Source organism: Lampris incognitus, chromosome 13, assembly GCF_029633865.1.
Source record: "Lampris incognitus isolate fLamInc1 chromosome 13, fLamInc1.hap2, whole genome shotgun sequence".
In the NCBI taxonomy this organism is placed as follows: Eukaryota; Metazoa; Chordata; class Actinopteri; order Lampriformes; family Lampridae; genus Lampris; species Lampris incognitus.
The window spans coordinates 1,299,760-1,320,796 of NC_079223.1; the positions used below are offsets into that span (position 1 = coordinate 1,299,760).

Consider the following 21,037-nt stretch of genomic DNA (forward strand, 5'->3'; position numbering starts at 1 on the left):
AGACATCATGGTCTCTAGTGGTAGAGTATTTGCAACACATCATGCTGACTGGTGGGAGATGATTTACTAGACATCATGGTCTCTGGTGGTAGATGATTTGCTAGACATCATGGTCTCTGGTGGTAGATGATTTGCTAGACATCATGGTGCCTGGTGGGAGATGATTTACTAGACATCATGGTGCCTGGTGGTAGATTGTGTACTAGACATCATGGTGTGTGGTGGGAGATGATTTACGAGACATCATGGTGCCTGGTGGTAGATTGTGTACTAGACATCATGGTGTCTGGTGGTAGATGATTTACTAGACATCATGGTGTCTGGTGGTAGATGATTTACTAGAGATCATGGTGCCTGGTGGTAGATGATTTACTAGACATCATGGTGTCTGGTGGTAGATGATTTACTAGACATCATGGTGTCTGGTGGTAGATGATTTACTAGAGATCATGGTGCCTGGTGGGAGATGATTTACTAGACATCATGGTGCCTGGTGGTAGATGATTTACTAGACATCATGGTGCCTGGTGGTAGATGATTTACTAGACATCATGGTGTCTGGTGGTAGATGATTTACTAGACATCATGGTCTCTGGTGGGAGATGATTTACTAGACATCATGGTGCCTGGTGGTAGATGATTTACTAGACATCATGGTGTCTGGTGGTAGATGATTTACTAGACATCATAGCCTCTGATGGTAGATGATTTACTAGACATCATGGTGCCTGGTGGTAGATTGTGTACTAGACATCATGGTGCCTGGTGGTAGATGATTTACTAGACATCATGGTCTCTGGTGGTAGATGATTTACTAGACATCATGGTGCCTGGTGGTAGATGATTTACTAGACATCATGGTGCCTGGTGGTAGATGATTTACTAGACATCATGGTCTCTGGTGGTAGATGATTTACTAGACATCATGGTGCCTGGTGGTAGATGATTTACTAGACATCATGGTGCCTGGTGGTAGATGATTTACTAGACATCATGGTCTCTGGTGGGAGATGATTTACTAGACATCATGGTGTCTGGTGGGAGATGATTTACTAGACATCATGGTGCCTGGTGGGAGATGATTTACTAGACATCATGGTGCCTGGTGGTAGATGATTTACTAGACATCATGGTGCCTGGTGGTAGATGATTTACTAGACATCATGGTCTCTGGTGGTAGATGATTTACTAGACATCATGGTGTCTGGTGGTAGATGATTTACTAGACATCATGGTGCCTGGTGGTAGATGATTTACTAGACATCATGGTCTCTGGTGGTAGATGATTTACTAGACATCATGGTGTCTGGTGGTAGATGTTTTACTAGACATCATGGTGTCTGGTGGGAGATGATTTACTAGACATCATGGTGTCTGGTGGTAGATGATTTACTAGACATCATAGCCTCTGGTGGTAGATGATTTACTAGACATCATGGTGCCTGGTGGTAGATGATTTACTAGACATCATGGTGCCTGGTGGTAGATGATTTACTAGACATCATGGTGCCTGGTGGGAGATGATTTACTAGACATCATGGTGCCTGGTGGGAGATGATTTACTAGACATCATGGTGCCTGGTGGTAGATTGTGTACTAGACATCATGGTGCCTGGTGGTAGATTGTGTACTAGACATCATGGTGCCTGGTGGTAGATGATTTACTAGACATCATGGTGCCTGGTGGTAGATTGTTTACTAGACATCATGGTGCCTGGTGGTAGATTGTTTACTAGACATCATGGTGCCTGGTGGTAGATGATTTACTAGACATCATGGTGTCTGGTGGTAGATTGTGTACTAGACATCATGGTGTCTGGTGGTAGATGATTTACTAGACATCATGGTCTCTGGTGGTAGATGATTTACTAGACATCATGGTGCCTGGTGGTAGATGATTTACTAGACATCATGGTGCCTGGTGGTAGATGATTTACTAGACATCATGGTGCCTGGTGGTAGATTGTTTACTAGACATCATGGTGCCTGGTGGTAGATTGTTTACTAGACATCATGGTGCCTGGTGGTAGATTGTTTACTAGACATCATGGTGCCTGGTGGTAGATTGTGTACTAGACATCATGGTGCCTGGTGGTAGATGATTTACTAGACATCATGGTGCCTGGTGGTAGATTGTGTACTAGACATCATGGTGCCTGGTGGGAGATGATTTACTAGACATCATGGTCTCTGGTGGTAGATGATTTACTAGACATCATGGTGCCTGGTGGTAGATGATTTACTAGACATCATGGTGCCTGGTGGTAGATGATTTACTAGACATCATGGTGCCTGGTGGTAGATGATTTACTAGACATCATAGCCTCTGGTGGTAGATGATTTACTAGACATCATGGTGCCTGGTGGTAGATGATTTACTAGACATCATGGTGCCTGGTGGTAGATGATTTACTAGACATCATGGTGCCTGGTGGTAGATTGTGTACTAGACATCATGGTGCCTGGTGGTAGATGATTTACTAGACATCATGGTGCCTGGTGGTAGATTGTGTACTAGACATCATGGTGCCTGGTGGTAGATGATTTACTAGACATCATGGTGTCTGGTGGTAGATGATTTACTAGACATCATGGTGCCTGGTGGTAGATGATTTACTAGACATCATGGTGCCTGGTGGTAGATGATTTACTAGACATCATGGTGCCTGGTGGTAGATTGTTTACTAGACATAATGGTGCCTGGTGGTAGATGACCGAGTTCCCATGTAAATTACACAGTTCACTGTTGAAATATTAAAATAGAAAAAGAGGGTAGGACTAGAGAAGTTTTTAACTTCTGCCTATTCCTTTTCGAACTGCCGAGATCTGAAACAAATGTTTGATGATTATATCGTTTGCATGTTTTCATTTCTTCTCTTTTGTTCTCTTTTCTTATACATTTTAATTTTATTTTTTTAACGTTCGAAATAAATGGAATAAACTCAAGTAAACTTGTATACCGTTAGGTATATAAATGCAAACACACATGGTGTGCATACCACAAAGAGGTGCACACATGCATAAAAGCATACTTTTTTTGTTGCATGTGTGCGCACTCCTGCATTTGTTTGTCTGCCAGGGTGTGTATCATGTATTTGTATGTGTGTGTGTGTGTGTGTGTGTGTGTGTGTGTGTGTGTGTGTGTGTGTGTGTGCCTACCAGGATCAGCAGGCAGTGAGAAGACAGGTCCTGATGAGTAGGGATGGTGGAAAACACAGACAGGACCAGACATCCAAACACCAGGATGAACCTGCAGACACACACATGCTCCTATAAACACACAAATATATAACTCACACAAACACACTCGAGTTTGTGCAGCTATCCTTATGATGACATTGCCTTGACATCCATTCATGGTGGACAGCCTAACTCAACCTGATCATGTGTAACCCTGGCAACCCAAATCTGTATGTCCTTTATTTTGTCCTTCACATAAAAAAGCAACACATCTGATAATGAAGTCAAACACAATGCTGAGATATAAAACCAAAACGCATGCATGTTCTGAAACATGTTTGTGATTTTATGCACTGCATCACATCTGGAGTGAACCTCATCAAACACACACGTTAATGAGAGAGAGGGTTCAAACACAGACGATGGACCTGGTCATGTGACAACACACATGATGGACCTGGTGATGTGACAACACACATGATGGTCCTGGTCATGTGACAACACACATGATGGTCCTGGTCATGTCACAACACACATGATGGACCTGGTCATGTGACAACACACATGATGGTCCTGGTCATGTGACAACACACATGATGGTCCTGGTCATGTGACAACACACATGATGGTCCTGGTCATGTGACAACACACATGATGGACCTGGTCATGTCACAACACACATGATGGACCTAGTCATGTCACAACACACATGATGGTCCTAGTCATGTCACAACACACATGATGGACCTGGTCATGTCACAACACACATGATGGTCCTGGTCATGTCACAACACACATGATGGTCCTAGTCATGTGACAACACACATGATGGACCTGGTGATGTGACAACACACATGATGGACCTGGTCATGTGACAACACACATGATGGTCCTGGTCATGTGACAACACACATGATGGTCCTGGTCATGTGACAACACACATGATGGTCCTGGTCATGTGACAACACACATGATGGACCTGGTCATGTCACAACACACATGATGGACCTGGTCATGTGACAACACACATGATGGACCTGGTCATGTCACAACACACATGATGGTCCTAGTCATGTCACAACACACATGATGGACCTGGTCATGTGACAACACACATGATGGTCCTGGTCATGTGACAACACACATGATGGTCCTGGTCATGTGACAACACACATGATGGACCTGGTCATGTCACAACACACATGATGGACCTGGTCATGTCACAACACACATGATGGACCTGGTCATGTCACAACACACATGATGGACCTAGTCATGTCACAACACACATGATGGTCCTAGTCATGTGACAACACACATGATGGACCTGGTCATGTCACAACACACATGATGGACCTGGTCATGTCACAACACACATGATGGTCCTGGTCATGTCACAACACACATGATGGACCTGGTCATGTCACAACACACATGATGGACCTGGTCATGTCACAACACACATGATGGACCTAGTCATGTCACAACACACATGATGGTCCTAGTCATGTGACAACACACATGATGGACCTGGTCATGTCACAACACACATGATGGACCTGGTCATGTCACAACACACATGATGGTCCTGGTCATGTCACAACACACATGATGGACCTGGTCATGTCACAACACACATGATGGACCTGGTCATGTCACAACACACATGATGGTCCTGGTCATGTCACAACACACATGATGGTCCTGGTCATGTCACAACACACATGATGGTCCTAGTCATGTGACAACACACATGATGGACCTGGTGATGTGACAACACACATGATGGACCTGGTCATGTGACAACACACATGATGGACCTGGTGATGTGACAACACACATGATGGACCTGGTGATGTGACAACACACACGATGGTCCTGGTCATGTCACAACACACATGATGGTCCTGGTCATGTCACAACACACATGATGGTCCTGGTCATGTCACAACACACATGATGGTCCTAGTCATGTCACAACACACATGATGGACCTGGTCATGTCACAACACACATGATGGTCCTGGTCATGTCACAACACACATGATGGTCCTGGTCATGTCACAACACACATGATGGTCCTAGTCATGTCACAACACACATGATGGACCTGGTCATGTCACAACACACATGATGGACCTGGTCATGTCACAACACACATGATGGTCCTGGTCATGTCACAACACACATGATGGTCCTAGTCATGTCACAACACACATGATGGTCCTGGTCATGTCACAACACACATGATGGTCCTGGTCATGTCACAACACACATGATGGTCCTGGTCATGTCACAACACACATGATGGTCCTAGTCATGTCACAACACACATGATGGTCCTGGTCATGTCACAACACACATGATGGACCTGGTCATGTCACAACACACATGATGGTCCTGGTCATGTCACAACACACATGATGGTCCTGGTCATGTCACAACACACATGATGGTCCTGGTCATGTCACAACACACATGATGGTCCTGGTCATGTGACAACACACATGATGGACCTGGTCATGTGACAACACACATGATGGTCCTAGTCATGTCACAACACACATGATGGACCTGGTCATGTCACAACACACATGATGGTCCTGGTCATGTGACAACACACATGATGGACCTGGTCATGTGACAACACACATGATGGTCCTAGTCATGTCACAACACACATGATGGACCTGGTCATGTCACAACACACATGATGGACCTGGTCATGTCACAACACACATGATGGACCTGGTCATGTCACAACACACATGATGGTCCTAGTCATGTGACAACACACATGATGGACCTGGTCATGTCACAACACACATGATGGACCTGGTCATGTCACAACACACATGATGGTCCTGGTCATGTCACAACACACATGATGGACCTGGTCATGTCACAACACACATGATGGACCTGGTCATGTCACAACACACATGATGGTCCTGGTCATGTCACAACACACATGATGGTCCTGGTCATGTCACAACACACATGATGGTCCTAGTCATGTGACAACACACATGATGGACCTGGTCATGTGACAACACACATGATGGACCTGGTGATGTGACAACACACATGATGGACCTGGTGATGTGACAACACACACGATGGTCCTGGTCATGTCACAACACACATGATGGTCCTGGTCATGTCACAACACACATGATGGTCCTGGTCATGTGACAACACACATGATGGTCCTAGTCATGTCACAACACACATGATGGACCTGGTCATGTCACAACACACATGATGGTCCTGGTCATGTCACAACACACATGATGGTCCTGGTCATGTCACAACACACATGATGGTCCTAGTCATGTCACAACACACATGATGGTCCTGGTCATGTCACAACACACATGATGGACCTGGTCATGTCACAACACACATGATGGACCTGGTCATGTCACAACACACATGATGGTCCTAGTCATGTCACAACACACATGATGGTCCTGGTCATGTCACAACACACATGATGGTCCTGGTCATGTCACAACACACATGATGGACCTGGTCATGTCACAACACACATGATGGTCCTGGTCATGTCACAACACACATGATGGTCCTGGTCATGTCACAACACACATGATGGTCCTGGTCATGTGACAACACACATTATGGACCTGGTCATGTGACAACACACATGATGGTCCTAGTCATGTCACAACACACATGATGGACCTGGTCATGTCACAACACACATGATGGTCCTGGTCATGTGACAACACACATGATGGACCTGGTCATGTGACAACACACATGATGGTCCTAGTCATGTCACAACACACATGATGGACCTGGTCATGTCACAACACACATGATGGTCCTAGTCATGTCACAACACACATGATGGACCTGGTCATGTGACAACACACATGATGGACCTGGTCATGTGACAACACACATGATGGACCTGGTCATGTGACAACACACATGATGGTCCTAGTCATGTCACAACACACATGATGGACCTGGTCATGTCACAACACACATGATGGACCTGGTCATGTGACAACACACATGATGGTCCTAGTCATGTCACAACACACATGATGGACCTGGTCATGTCACAACACACATGATGGTCCTGGTCATGTCACAACACACATGATGGACCTGGTGATGTGACAACACACATGATGGACCTGGTCATGTGACAACACACATGATGGACCTGGTCATGTCACAACACACATGATGGACCTGGTCATGTCACAACACACATAATGGTCCTGGTCATGTGACAACACACATGATGGTCCTGGTCATGTGACAACACACATGATGGTCCTAGTCATGTCACAACACACATGATGGACCTGGTCATGTCACAACACACATGATGGACCTGGTCATGTGACAACACACATGATGGTCCTGGTCATGTGACAACACACATGATGGTCCTAGTCATGTGACAACACACATGATGGACCTGGTCATGTGACAACACACATGATGGTCCTAGTCATGTGACAACACACATGATGGTCCTAGTGATGTGACAACACACACGATGGACCTGGTGATGTGACAACACACATGATGGACCTGGTCATGTGACAACACACATGATGGACCTGGTGATGTGACAACACACATGATGGACCTGGTCATGTGACAACACACATGATGGTCCTGGTCATGTGACAACACACATGATGGTCCTGGTCATGTGACAACACACATGATGGACTTGGTCATGTGACAACACACATGATGGACCTGGTGATGTGACAACACACACGATGGACCTGGTCATGTGACAACACACACGATGGACCTGGTCATGTGACAACACACACGATGGACCTGGTCATGTGACAACACACATGTTGGTCCTGGTGATGTGACAAAACACATGATGGACCTGGTCATGTCATAACACACATGATGGACCTGGTGATGTGACAACACACATGATGGACCTGGTCATGTGACAACACACATGATGGACCTGGTGATGTGACAACACACATGATGGACCTGGTCATGTGACAACACACATGATGGACCTGATGATGTGACAACACACATGATGGACCTGATGATGTGACAACACACATGATGGACCTGGTGATGTGACAACACACGTGATGGACCTGATGATGTGACAACACACATGATGGACCTGGTCATGTGACAACACACATGATGGACCTGATGATGTGACAACACACACGATGGACCTGGTCATGTGACAACACACACGATGGACCTGGTCATGTGACAACACACATGTTGGTCCTGGTGATGTGACAAAACACATGATGGACCTGGTCATGTCATAACACACATGATGGACCTGGTGATGTGACAACACACATGATGGACCTGGTCATGTGACAACACACATGATGGACCTGGTGATGTGACAACACACATGATGGACCTGGTCATGTGACAACACACATGATGGACCTGATGATGTGACAACACACATGATGGACCTGGTGATGTGACAACACACATGATGGACCTGGTCATGTGACAACACACATGATGGACCTGGTGATGTGACAACACACATGATGGACCTGGTCATGTGACAACACACATGATGGTCCTGGTCATGTGACAACACACATGATGGTCCTGGTCATGTGACAACACACATGATGGACTTGGTCATGTGACAACACACATGATGGACCTGGTGATGTGACAACACACACGATGGACCTGGTCATGTGACAACACACACGATGGACCTGGTCATGTGACAACACACACGATGGACCTGGTCATGTGACAACACACATGTTGGTCCTGGTGATGTGACAAAACACATGATGGACCTGGTCATGTCATAACACACATGATGGACCTGGTGATGTGACAACACACATGATGGACCTGGTCATGTGACAACACACATGATGGACCTGGTGATGTGACAACACACATGATGGACCTGGTCATGTGACAACACACATGATGGACCTGATGATGTGACAACACACATGATGGACCTGATGATGTGACAACACACATGATGGACCTGGTGATGTGACAACACACGTGATGGACCTGATGATGTGACAACACACATGATGGACCTGGTCATGTGACAACACACATGATGGACCTGATGATGTGACAACACACATGATGGACTTGGTCATGTGACAACACACATGATGGACCTGATGATGTGAAAACACACATGATGGACCTGGTGATGTGACAACACACATGATGGACCTGATGATGTGACAACACACATGATGGACCTGTTGATGTGACAACACACATGATGGACTTGGTCATGTGACAACACACATGATGGACCTGATGATGTGACAACACACATGATGGACCTGATGATGTGACAACACACATGATGGACCTGGTGATGTGACAACACACATGATGGACTTGGTCATGTGACAACACACATGATGAACCTGGTGATGTGACAACACACATGATGGACCTGGTCATGTGACAACACACATGATGGACCTGGTGATGTGACAACACACATGATGGTCCTGGTCATGTGACAACACACATGATGGACCTGGTGATGTGACAACACACATGATGGACCTGGTGATGTGACAACACACACGATGGACCTAGTGATGTGACAACACACATGATGGACCTGGTCATGTGACAACACACATGATGGACCTGATGATGTGACAACACACATGATGGACCTGTTGATGTGACAACACACATGATGGACTTGGTCATGTGACAACACACACGATGGACCTGGTCATGTGACAACACACACGATGGACCTGGTCATGTGACAACACACATGATGGACCTGGTGATGTGACAACACACATGATGGACCTGGTCATGTGACAACACACATGTTGGTCCTGGTGATGTGACAAAGTGGCCTTCCTGCCACAGGCCCTGGCCTGCTGTCTTACACTAACTCACATTTTATTTTAACAAATCATCTGAGTATTGTACAGTATCAATATTGTACAGTGTAGTATTTTGCATTATCAGTATTGTACAGTGTGACTATTGTACAGTAACAGTATTGTACAGTGTGACTATTGTACAGTATCAATATTGTACAGTGTAGTATTTTGCATTATCAGTATTGTACAGTGTGACTATTGTACAGTATCAATATTGCACAGTGTAGTATTTTGCATTATCAGTATTGTACAGTATGACTATTGTACAGTATCATTATTGTACAGTGTGACTATTGTACAGTATCAGTATTGTACAGTGTAGTATTTTACATTATCAGTATTGTACAGTATCAGTATTGTACAGTGTAGTATTTTACATTATCAGTATTGTACAGTGTGACTATTGTACAGTATCAATATTGTACAGTGTAGTATTTTGCATTATCAGTATTGTACAGTGTGACTATTGTACAGTATCATTATTGTACAGTGTGACTATTGTACAGTATCAGTATTGTACAGTGTAGTATTTTACATTATCAGTATTGTACAGTATCAGTATTGTACAGTGTAGTATTTTACATTATCAGTATTGTACAGTGTGACTATTGTACAGTATCAATATTGTACAGTGTAGTATTTTGCATTATCAGTATTGTACAGTGTGACTATTGTACAGTATCAGTATTGTACAGTGTGACTATTGTACAGTATCAGTATTGTACGGTGTAGTATTTCACATTATCAGTATTGTACAGTATCAGTATTGTACAGTGTAGTATTTTACATTATCAGTATTGTACAGTATGAATATTGTACAGTATCAGTATTGTACAGTGTAGTATTCTACATTATCAGTATTGTACAGTATCAGTATTGTACAGTGTAGTATTTTACATTATCAGTATTGTACAGAATCAGTATTGTAAAGTGTAGTATTTTACATTATCAGTATTGTACAGTGTAGTATTTTACATTATCAGTATTGTACAGTATCAGTATTGTACAGTGTAGTATTTTACATTATCAGTGTTGTACAGTGTGAGTATTTTTTTTTTTATAAATTTATTTCTGATTTTTCCCTTTTTTCTCCCAATTTAGTGGCCAATCGATCCCTATTTTAATTCAAACACCCACCCTCGCACTGTATGCGTTCGCCAACTGCATCTCTCCGGCCGGCAGTCTCGAAGGAGACCACCTCGCCACTTTCGTGACAAGGCGACTCCAAGCCGAACCACTGTTTTTCCGACACACACAGAGACGCATTCACGTGACGAACACAAGCCGACTCCGCCCCCCCTCCCGAAGACAGCGTTGCCAATGATCGCTGCTTCGTCGAGTCCGGCCATAGTCGGATCTGACGAGACCGGGGCGCGAACCCCAGTCCCCAGTGGGCAACTGCATCGACACAGAGCCGATGCTTAGACCGCTACACCACCGCGGACCGCAGTGTGAGTATTTTACATTATCAGTATTGTACAGTATCAGTATTGTACAGTGTAGTATTTTACATTATCAGTATTGTACAGTATCAGTATTGTACAGTGTGACTATTGTACAGTATCAGTATTGTACAGTGTGACTATTGTACAGTATCAGTATTGTACAGTGTGAATATTGTACAGTATCAGTATTGTACAGTGTGACTATTGTACAGTATCAGTATTGTACAGTGTGACTATTGTACAGTATCAGTATTGTACAGTGTAGTATTTTACATTATCAGTATTGTACAGTGTGACTATTGTTCAGTATCAGTATTGTACAGCGTGACTATTGTACAGTATCAGTATTGTACAGTGTAGTATTTTACATTATCAGTATTGTACAGAGTAGTATTTTACATTATCAGTATTGTACAGTATCAGTATTGTACAGTGTAGTATTTTACATTATCAGTATTGTACAGTATCAGTATTATACAGTATCAGTATTGTACAGTGTAGTATTTTACATTATCAGTATTGTACAGTATCAGTATTGTACAGTGTGACTATTGGACAGTATCAGTATTGTACAGTGTAGTATTTTACATTATCAGTATTGTACAGTATCGGTATTGTACAGTGTGACTATTGTACAGTATCAGTATTGTACAGTGTAGTATTTTACGTTATCAGTATTGTACAGTGTAGTATTTTACGTTATCAGTATTATACAGTATCAGTATTGTACAGTGTGACTATTGTACAGTATCAGTATTGTACAGTGTAGTATTTTACATTATCAGTATTGTACAGTATCAGTATTGTACAGTGTAGTATTTTACATTATCAGTATTGTACAGTATCAGTATTGTACAGTGTGACTATTGTACAGTATCAGTATTGTACAGTGTAGTATTTTACATTATCAGTATTGTACAGTGTGACTATTGTACAGTATCAGTATTGTACAGTGTAGTATTTTACATTATCAGTATTGTACAGTATCAGTATTGTACAGTGTAGTATTTTACATTATCAGTATTGTACAGTATCAGTATTGTACAGTATCAGTATTGTACAGTGTAGTATTTTACATTATAAGTATTGTACAGTATCAGTATTGTACAGTGTAGTATTTTACATTATCAGTATTGTACAGTATCAGTATTTTACAGTGTAGTATTTTACATTATCAGTATTGTACAGTATGACCGGTCGTATTTTCTTTGTAACTAATTTTTGTTTCTCTTGTTCTCTGGTAGTCTCTCTCTTTCAACTCATGTCTTTCCTCCTCCTCCTTACTCTTACTTCATCCCATGTGTCGTCCTTCACTCTCTCTTTCCAATTACCCCTCTCACCCTCTTTCCCAAAGTCTCTCTCGCTCTTCCAGTTTTCCCTCTGTCTCTTTGCTTTCTTCCTCCTTGCCCTGCTTCACCTCCACACGCATGATTAATGCTACCGTTTATTTTCCACTGGGCTCCACATGAAAGATGAAGAGAGGAGTAAACCGAGTGTGTCTGGCCGGCCTGCAGGCCTCTACCTGGGCTGAGTCACAGAGCAGGCCTGCCCGAATCCAAACATCCAGAATCCCACATGTGGATCTGATACCGCCTTACTCACTAATAGCTCATTACTGTCACACACACACACGCACACACATGCACAGAATGCATGGTGATCAGATTTACACACAGCAACCGCCAATGCTGGGACTGCTAATAATGTGTGTGTGTGTGTGTGTGTGTGTGTGTGATGTACATGAAGTGTGAAGTGTATGTGAACAAGCATGTGTTTGTTTTGTTTATTTAATTTGTGTGAACATGATTTTGGTGTGTGTGTGTGTGTGTGTGTAGATGTGTGCGTGCGTCTCTGTGCAACTGCATGAATGACTGTTGTGATGAAATGAAATATCAGTCAATCATATTCGATCAAGGCCTCGATTTTGAGGTCCAAGATGGTGCATGACAAAGCGAAGGAGACAAAAAGATGAACAGGAATAAACGTTTTCGGTGTTTGGAGTGCACATTCAAAAACATGGGGTTACTGCTGTGGGAGTACTTCCCTTTCCACACAGCACGGGTCTCTGCTCAAGGCCAAATCAGCCTTGAGAGATTGCTTCCTACATAAAAGGACATCTACAACTTAACAGAACATCAACACTATTAAAGAGCATCTACACAATTAAAGAGCATCTACAACATAACACAAGGTAAAAAGACATCTGCAAAAGGCACAGCCTTTTTGTGTGAGGCCCATGCACACCCGGCGGTGGTCTTTAGCAGGTGTCTTTTTATGTTGTGTTATGTTACTCTGATGATTGCTGGAGCATGTGATGCAAGACAAATCTCAATATGAACAGACGATTGTGTTGTCGTACCTCATCTCATCTTATCTGAGCAACCTTTGTTAAACGCGGTGAATAGATACTGATACACAATACCGATTCATGCTAATGACAAAACATAGAGCTCACACAACTAAAAAATCCGTCTCCTCGAGTCCGTTTTTAAATAGAACCGATGACGTCATGGGCGCCTCCATCAAAACTTTTTTTGACAACCTGGAAAGCCCACGGACTCACATAAAAGCTCTGACGTGAAGGAGGGTCCGGATAGAAGAGTAAAGGCGGCTTTAACCGAAGCCAAGATGGCCGCCGAGTAGATGTACTATGCACAGCTCGAGTCAAAATTAGTAAAATTCTAAAATAAGGTTACATTTAACGATAAATACCTGTCTCCATGCAACTATTTAGACATTAGGAACGTTGTCTTTCCTGAAATGGGGCGGAAGCGGGGACTTTCTTCAAACTCAAGTCCTTCTGATGCTGATTCAGGAGCCAATACCAAACACCCAATTGCCAGCGGTGGACACAACTATTGGAGTGATACGGGGACGATGATCATTTCTGTATAGCAAAGGAGGAGTTTCCAGGACTGTCTGTGAACGTTCTCATTCATCCAGGTCGTCATGGTTCTCCAAAGGAGTTGAATCAAGTGCAACTGGACTTGGTATATATCCGTGAAGACGTTTCACCTCTCATCCAAGAGGCTTCCTCAGTTCCTGCCTTTCTGACTAGACCAAGCTAGTCTGACTGGCTGCTGACAAGACAAACACATCAACTCAGTGGACAAGAACATTAAGTTCACAAGGGAAGACGTAAAGAACAACAGTTTGCCCTTCTTGGACTGTGACGTCCACATTGGGGAAGTCAGGAGCCTCCACATTGGGGTTTACAGGAAACCTACACACACAGACCAATATCTACTTTTGGACTCACACCACCCTCTGGAACACCAACTGAGCATCATCATAACTCTGCAACACAGAGCTGACAATGTGCCCAGCAGCACTCAGGCCCAACGGGAAGAACACAAACACCTGAGGGGAGCTTTAAAAACCTGCCGCTACCCCAGTTGGACCTTTGTGAAAACTGCAACATGTTCCAGAAAGACCAACCAGGTGAGTGATGAGGAGAAAAGGAACAGAAGGAAGAGCACAGTCATCCCGTATGTTTCTGGGGTCTCCGAGAAACTCAGGAGAATTTTCAACAAACACCGCATCCCGGTATACTTCAAACCCAGCAACACACTCCCACAAAGACTGGTTCATCCCAAAGACCGTGTACCACACACCTGGAAAAGCAGTCTGGTGTATGCTGTCCAATGCCATGAGGACTGCACTGACCTATACATAGGAGGAACCAAACAACCACTACACAAACGGATGGCCCAACACAGAAGGCCAAACTCCTCGGGACAAGACTCAGCAGTCTATCCACACCTAAAGGAGAAGACACACTCCTTCCAGGACAGCAACGTACACATTTTGGACAGGGAAGATAGATGGTTTGGAAGAGGGGTGAAGGAAGCCATCTATGTGAAACTGGAAGAACCATCCCTCAACAGAGGAGGAGGTCTGCTACACCACCTATCTCCCACTTACAATGCCGTCCTTTCATCTCTACCCAGGAGACTCAAGAAGCCTAGCCTCCAAGAACAACAGTCGCTCACTAACGGCTCCAACCACTCTCATGACCACTGAACAATGAAGTCCAAACTACCACCCCCAACCACCGTCGCTGCTAAACAAATGCAAATCAATAATCAATAGCTCCGATGGCGACGGGCGCGGCCAAACATCGGTACACAAAAGAGCCATGGACATCTATAGATCTGACAACGACTCCTAGAGGATAAATTCTGAGTCTCATCAGCAGCCAGTCAGACTAGCTTGGTCTAGTCAGAAAGGCAGGAACTGAGGAAGCCTCTTGGATGAGAGGCGACACGTCTTCACGGATATATACCAAGTCCAGTTGCACTTGATTCAAGTCCTTTGGAAGTTTCCAGGATTGCCTGCTACTCCGAGTAAATCACCAGCTCCTAAGAAAAAGGTGAAGGACTTTAACCATCCTGCTTCCAGGCATACCCAGGTGAACCCAGCAGCACAACTAGCCGCTTAACGCAGTTGATCAATGCACGTGCCGATGCGATTGAGGACAAAATCCTTGACATCAACCAGAGTACTGAAGCCATTGTTGTTGACGAGAAGTCGATCACTGTCAAACTGACCGGTCTGGAACGTGTTCAGGAATCTGAGCAGGAGAACATTCGGCTTGGGGTTTTAAAGACTTGCCAGCATGTCCTTTCAGATGAGGAAGATGAGCTCCCTGCTGCCACAGAGTTTGCGCATGGCCTTGGTAAAGCACTGAGCAGTGAGGTTGATGTCCAGCCCAGACCGACTTTCATTCAGTTTACTTCACGCTTCTACCGAAATGCTATAGGGAGAGCTGCTAAGGATTCATCCCACTTAGAGACTAAGGGTCCAAAGTCTGGTGAAGAGCTAGCTCTCGAAGGGTGAAAGTGAACGGAGACAGAAGTTGTGGTCTGAGGTGCAGAAAGCACGTGCAGAGGGGAGGGTATTTATCCAGGGCCAGGGGGATTAACCCCGAGAGGTCCTGTGTAAGTAAAGGACCAGTCATCCTCCGCACGTGCTCCGTGTCTTGGTATTGTTGTTGTGTGTTTTGGGGTATTCAGTCCTCAGGGACTGGCAGTTGTCAAAGCTCATTTCGAGGACAACAGAGCACCTTCTTTTTTTGCTTTGCGACTTGTATTCTGAACTCGATGATGACAGGAATACTTCAGTTTTATTACCAAGACCTTTCTGTCTTTTCAGTGTAGTGGTGCAGCTGTACACTTCAACATATTGGTTCTACTTGAAGTCTTTATACTAATACGTTGTCCTGTCGTTCGGCGGCCATGGGGAGGGAGGGCAGAGTAGAGGCGCACTGCAGGGGTCATGATGTGTATGGGACACAGGAGCTGTGAACAAGAGTGCTCTCTCTCTCATCCTTGCACGCTGGCTCGCCACATTATGTAATAAAAAGGTTCGCTGCCTTCCGAACCCTTTTTCCTAAGTACCGCTACAAGCCTGCAGGTGACCATGTCTTTGTGACAGACACCCTTGATGAAATAAGTGCTCCTGTTAAAGCCAAAACAAACAAGCACATGAAATACCAAACTTTTCAATTGGTACTAGCTGATAAAATAGAATTTCTGTCTGGTAATGCAGATTGGTAAGGATGGGAACTCAGGTCAGTCAGCTGGAAATATTAGCCATCATTTTGATGTTGTGATCCTCTTTTGTGTCTCAAAATGTGGATGTGAATTGACATTAATTCTATGGACAAAATTAGTGTTTTTTACGTCATATGCACCATATAAGGTTTGTGTTTCTTACACAATTTGAAGAGGAGGGTGCAGGCAGGGTGGAGTGGGTGGAGAAGAGTGTCAGCAGTGATGTGTGACAGAAGGGTACCAGCAAGAGTTAAAGGGAAGGTTTTCAAGATGGTAGTGAGACCAGCTATGTTATATGGTTTGGAGACAGTGGTGCTGATGAAAAGACAGGAGGTGGAGCTGGAGGTGGAGGTGGCAGAGGTGAAGATGATAAGATTTTCACTGGGAGTGATGAAGAAGGACAGGATTAGGAGTGATTATATTAGAGGGACAGCTCAGGTTGGACGGTCTGGAGACAAAGCAAGAGAGACAAGATGGAGATGGTGTGGACATGTGTGGAGGAGAGATGCTGGGTATACTGGGAGAAGGATGCTGAATATGGAGCTGCCAGGGAAGAGGAGAAGAGGAAGGCCAAAGAGGAGGTTTATGGAGGTGGTGAGGGAGGACATGCAGGTGGCTGGTGTGACAGAGGAAGATGCAGAGGACAGGAAGAGATGGAAACGGATGATCTGCTGTGGCGCCCCCTAGCGGGAGCAGCTAAGAGTAATAGTACTAGATTCTTAGGTGATTTGATCTTAAAAGATACAGCGGTGCTTGTTCATGAAGACCTTCTCCAAGGCTGACTAACGTGACTCTGCTGCACAGCTCCCACAGTTGCTGGGCAAGGAACCAAAGGGCATTTCCTTAAAGTGGATTGTACAGAAGGTGTGTCTGGTCCTGTTAAACCTCATCTATGTGCTGATTGATGGTGTCATCATTCTTAGAAGTCCAACACGTGAGATGAGACAGCAGGGCCTGACGGGAGCCGGGGAGAGTCAATGATATGCTTCGTTGACTCCAGCAGTCTCTGGTGGATCAGCAGCTCCATCAATTATCTATTGAGACCAGTCATTAACAGTAAGATGGTGTAGTGATGGGTGTGTGTGTGTGTGTGTGTGTGTGTGAAATAGAGAAAGTGTGACAGATGGAGAATGTGTAAACTTGTGTGAAAGCCTCTGTGTATGCACGTGTGATCTTATAAGTGTGTTTGTGTGTGCGTGTTTGGGTATAAGTGTGTGTCTGTTTGTTGGAGTATATGTGTAGGTTCTTAGAGTGCAATAGTTTTCCCACACTTTTTTTTTACATCTTACCCTTATACCCCTGGTTTTTACATCTTACCCTTATACCCCTGGTTTTTACATCTTACCCTTATACCCCTGGTTTTTACATCTTACCCTTATACCCCTGGTTTTTACATCTTACCCTTATACCCCTGGTTTTTACATCTTACCCTTATACCCCTGGTTTTTACATCTTACCCTTATACCCCTGGTTTTTACATCTTACCCTTATACCCCTGGTTTTTACATCTTACCCTTATACCCCTGGTTTTTACATCTTACCCTTATACCCCTGGTTTTTACATCTTACCCTTATACCCCTGGTTTTTTACATCTTACCCTTATACCCCTGGTTTTTTACATCTTACCCTTATACCCCTGGTTTTTACATCTTACCCTTATACCCCTGGTTTTTACATCTTACCCTTATACCCCTGGTTTTTACATCTTACCCTTATACCCCTGGTTTTTACATCTTACCCTTATACCCCTGGTTTTTACATCTTACCCTTATACCCCTGGTTTTTACATCTTACCCTTATACCCCTGGTTTTTACATCTTACCCTTATACCCCTGGTTTTTACATCTTACCCTTATACCCCTGGTTTTTTACATCTTACCCTTATACCCCTGGTTTTTACACATCTTACCCTTATACCCCTGGTTTTTACATCTTACCCTTATACCCCTGGTTTTTTACATCTTACCCTTATACCCCTGGGTTTTTTACATCTTACCCTTATACCCCTGGTTTTTACACATCTTACCCTTATACCCCTGGGTTTTTTACATCTTACCCTTATACCCCTGGTGTTTACATCTTACCCTTATACCCCTGGTTTTTACACATCTTACCCTTATACCCCTGGTTTTTTACATCTTACCCTTATACCCCTGGGTTTTTTACATCTTACCCTTATACCCCTGGTTTTTACACATCTTACCCTTATACCCCTGGGTTTTTTACATCTTACCCTTATACCCCTGGTGTTTACATCTTACCCTTATACCCCTGGTGTTTACATCTTACCCTTATATCCCTCCGTATGAGGGCTCCTGCTGCCCCCTTTACTCTTTACACCATCACTACACCACCTTTACACCATCACTACAACATCTTTACACCATCACTACACCATCTTTACACCATCACTACACCACCTTTACACCATCACCACACCATCTTTACACCATCTTTACACCATCACTACACCATCTTTACACCATCACTACACCATCTTTACACCATCACTACAACATCTTTACACCATCACTACACCATCTTTACACCATCACTACACCACCTTTACACCATCACCACACCATCTTTACACCATCACTACACCATCTTTACACCATCACTACACCATCTTTACACCATCACTACACCATCTTTACACCATCACTACACCATCTTTACACCATCACTACACCACCTTTACACCATCACCACACCATCTTTACACCATCACTACACCATCTTTACACCATCACTACACCACCTTTACACCATCACTACACCATCTTTACACCATCACCACACCACCTTTACACCATCACTACACCACCTTTACACCATCACCACACCATCTTTACACCATCACCACACCACGCACAAAGCAGCCGGCCAGCACAGCATTCCAGGCCGGGCGTCCGGAGCGTGCGCAGCGTGGCTGGCGGGTGTCTTCACGGACATGTTCCCCCTCCACCTTTCCCTGTGTCGTCCCTCCCGCGTTAAATCGGCAGCCATCGTACCGCTGCCGGAGAAGGCCGAGGGAACGTGCTTGAATGGTTGGCGTCCTGTTGCTCTCACTGCCATAGTGAGGAAATGCTATGAGGGGCTGGTTAAGGGACTAATCTGTAGCACGTTACCGCCCACCCTCCACCTCCACCAACTTGCCTACCGACAAAACACATCCACTGATGACGCAACAGCCACTACACTCCATCCCGCCCCCACCCACCCGGACAACAGCAGCTCCTATGTGAGAATGCCGTTTGTAGACAACAGCTCAGCATCCAACACCATAGTCCCTGCCAGACTCGACACCAAGCTCAGGGACTTAGGACTCAACCCCAGCCTGTGCAGCTGGATCCTGACCTTCCTGTCGAGCCGACGCCAGGCGGTGAGGATGGGCTCCAACACCTCTGCTCCTCAACACAGGAGCCCCCCAGGGCGGCATCCTGAGGCCCCTCCTCTACTCCCTGTACACCCATGACTGCGTGGCCACACATAGCTCCAACTTGGTGACAAAGTTTGCTGACGACACGACGGTGACGGGCCTGATCACCGACGATGACGAGACGGCGTACAGGAGAGAGGTCAACAATCTAAGAGAGTGGTGCCAGGAGAATAACCTCGCTCTCAGTGTCGACAAAACCAAGGAGCTGATTGTGGACCACAGAAAGAGAGGGGGGAGGCTGGACCCCATCACCATGAACAGGACTGTTGTAGAGAGAGTCAAGAGCTTCAAGCTCCTCTGTGTCCACATTACTGAGGACCTCACCTGGGATGAACCCACCAGCCATGTGGTGAAAAAGGCACAGCAAGCAACGCCTCTTTCACCTCAGGCGACTGAAGTAGTTCGGCACGGGGTCCAGGATTCTACGGGCCTCCTACAGAGGCACCACCGAGAGCCTCCTGCCTGGGCGCACCACCGCCTGGCATGGGAGCTGTACC

At 44.8% G+C, this 21,037-nt stretch overlaps 1 protein-coding gene across 1 annotated transcript in view; it reads right to left on the reverse strand.

The window, feature by feature from the left end:
* LOC130123112 (potassium voltage-gated channel subfamily KQT member 5-like) overlaps positions 1–21,037 on the reverse strand; it is a 525,531-nt gene that overhangs the window by 81,640 nt on the left and 422,854 nt on the right. The window contains 1 exon segment of the mRNA XM_056292237.1: positions 3,160–3,250. Coding sequence (XP_056148212.1) covers positions 3,160–3,250 — 91 coding nt within the window.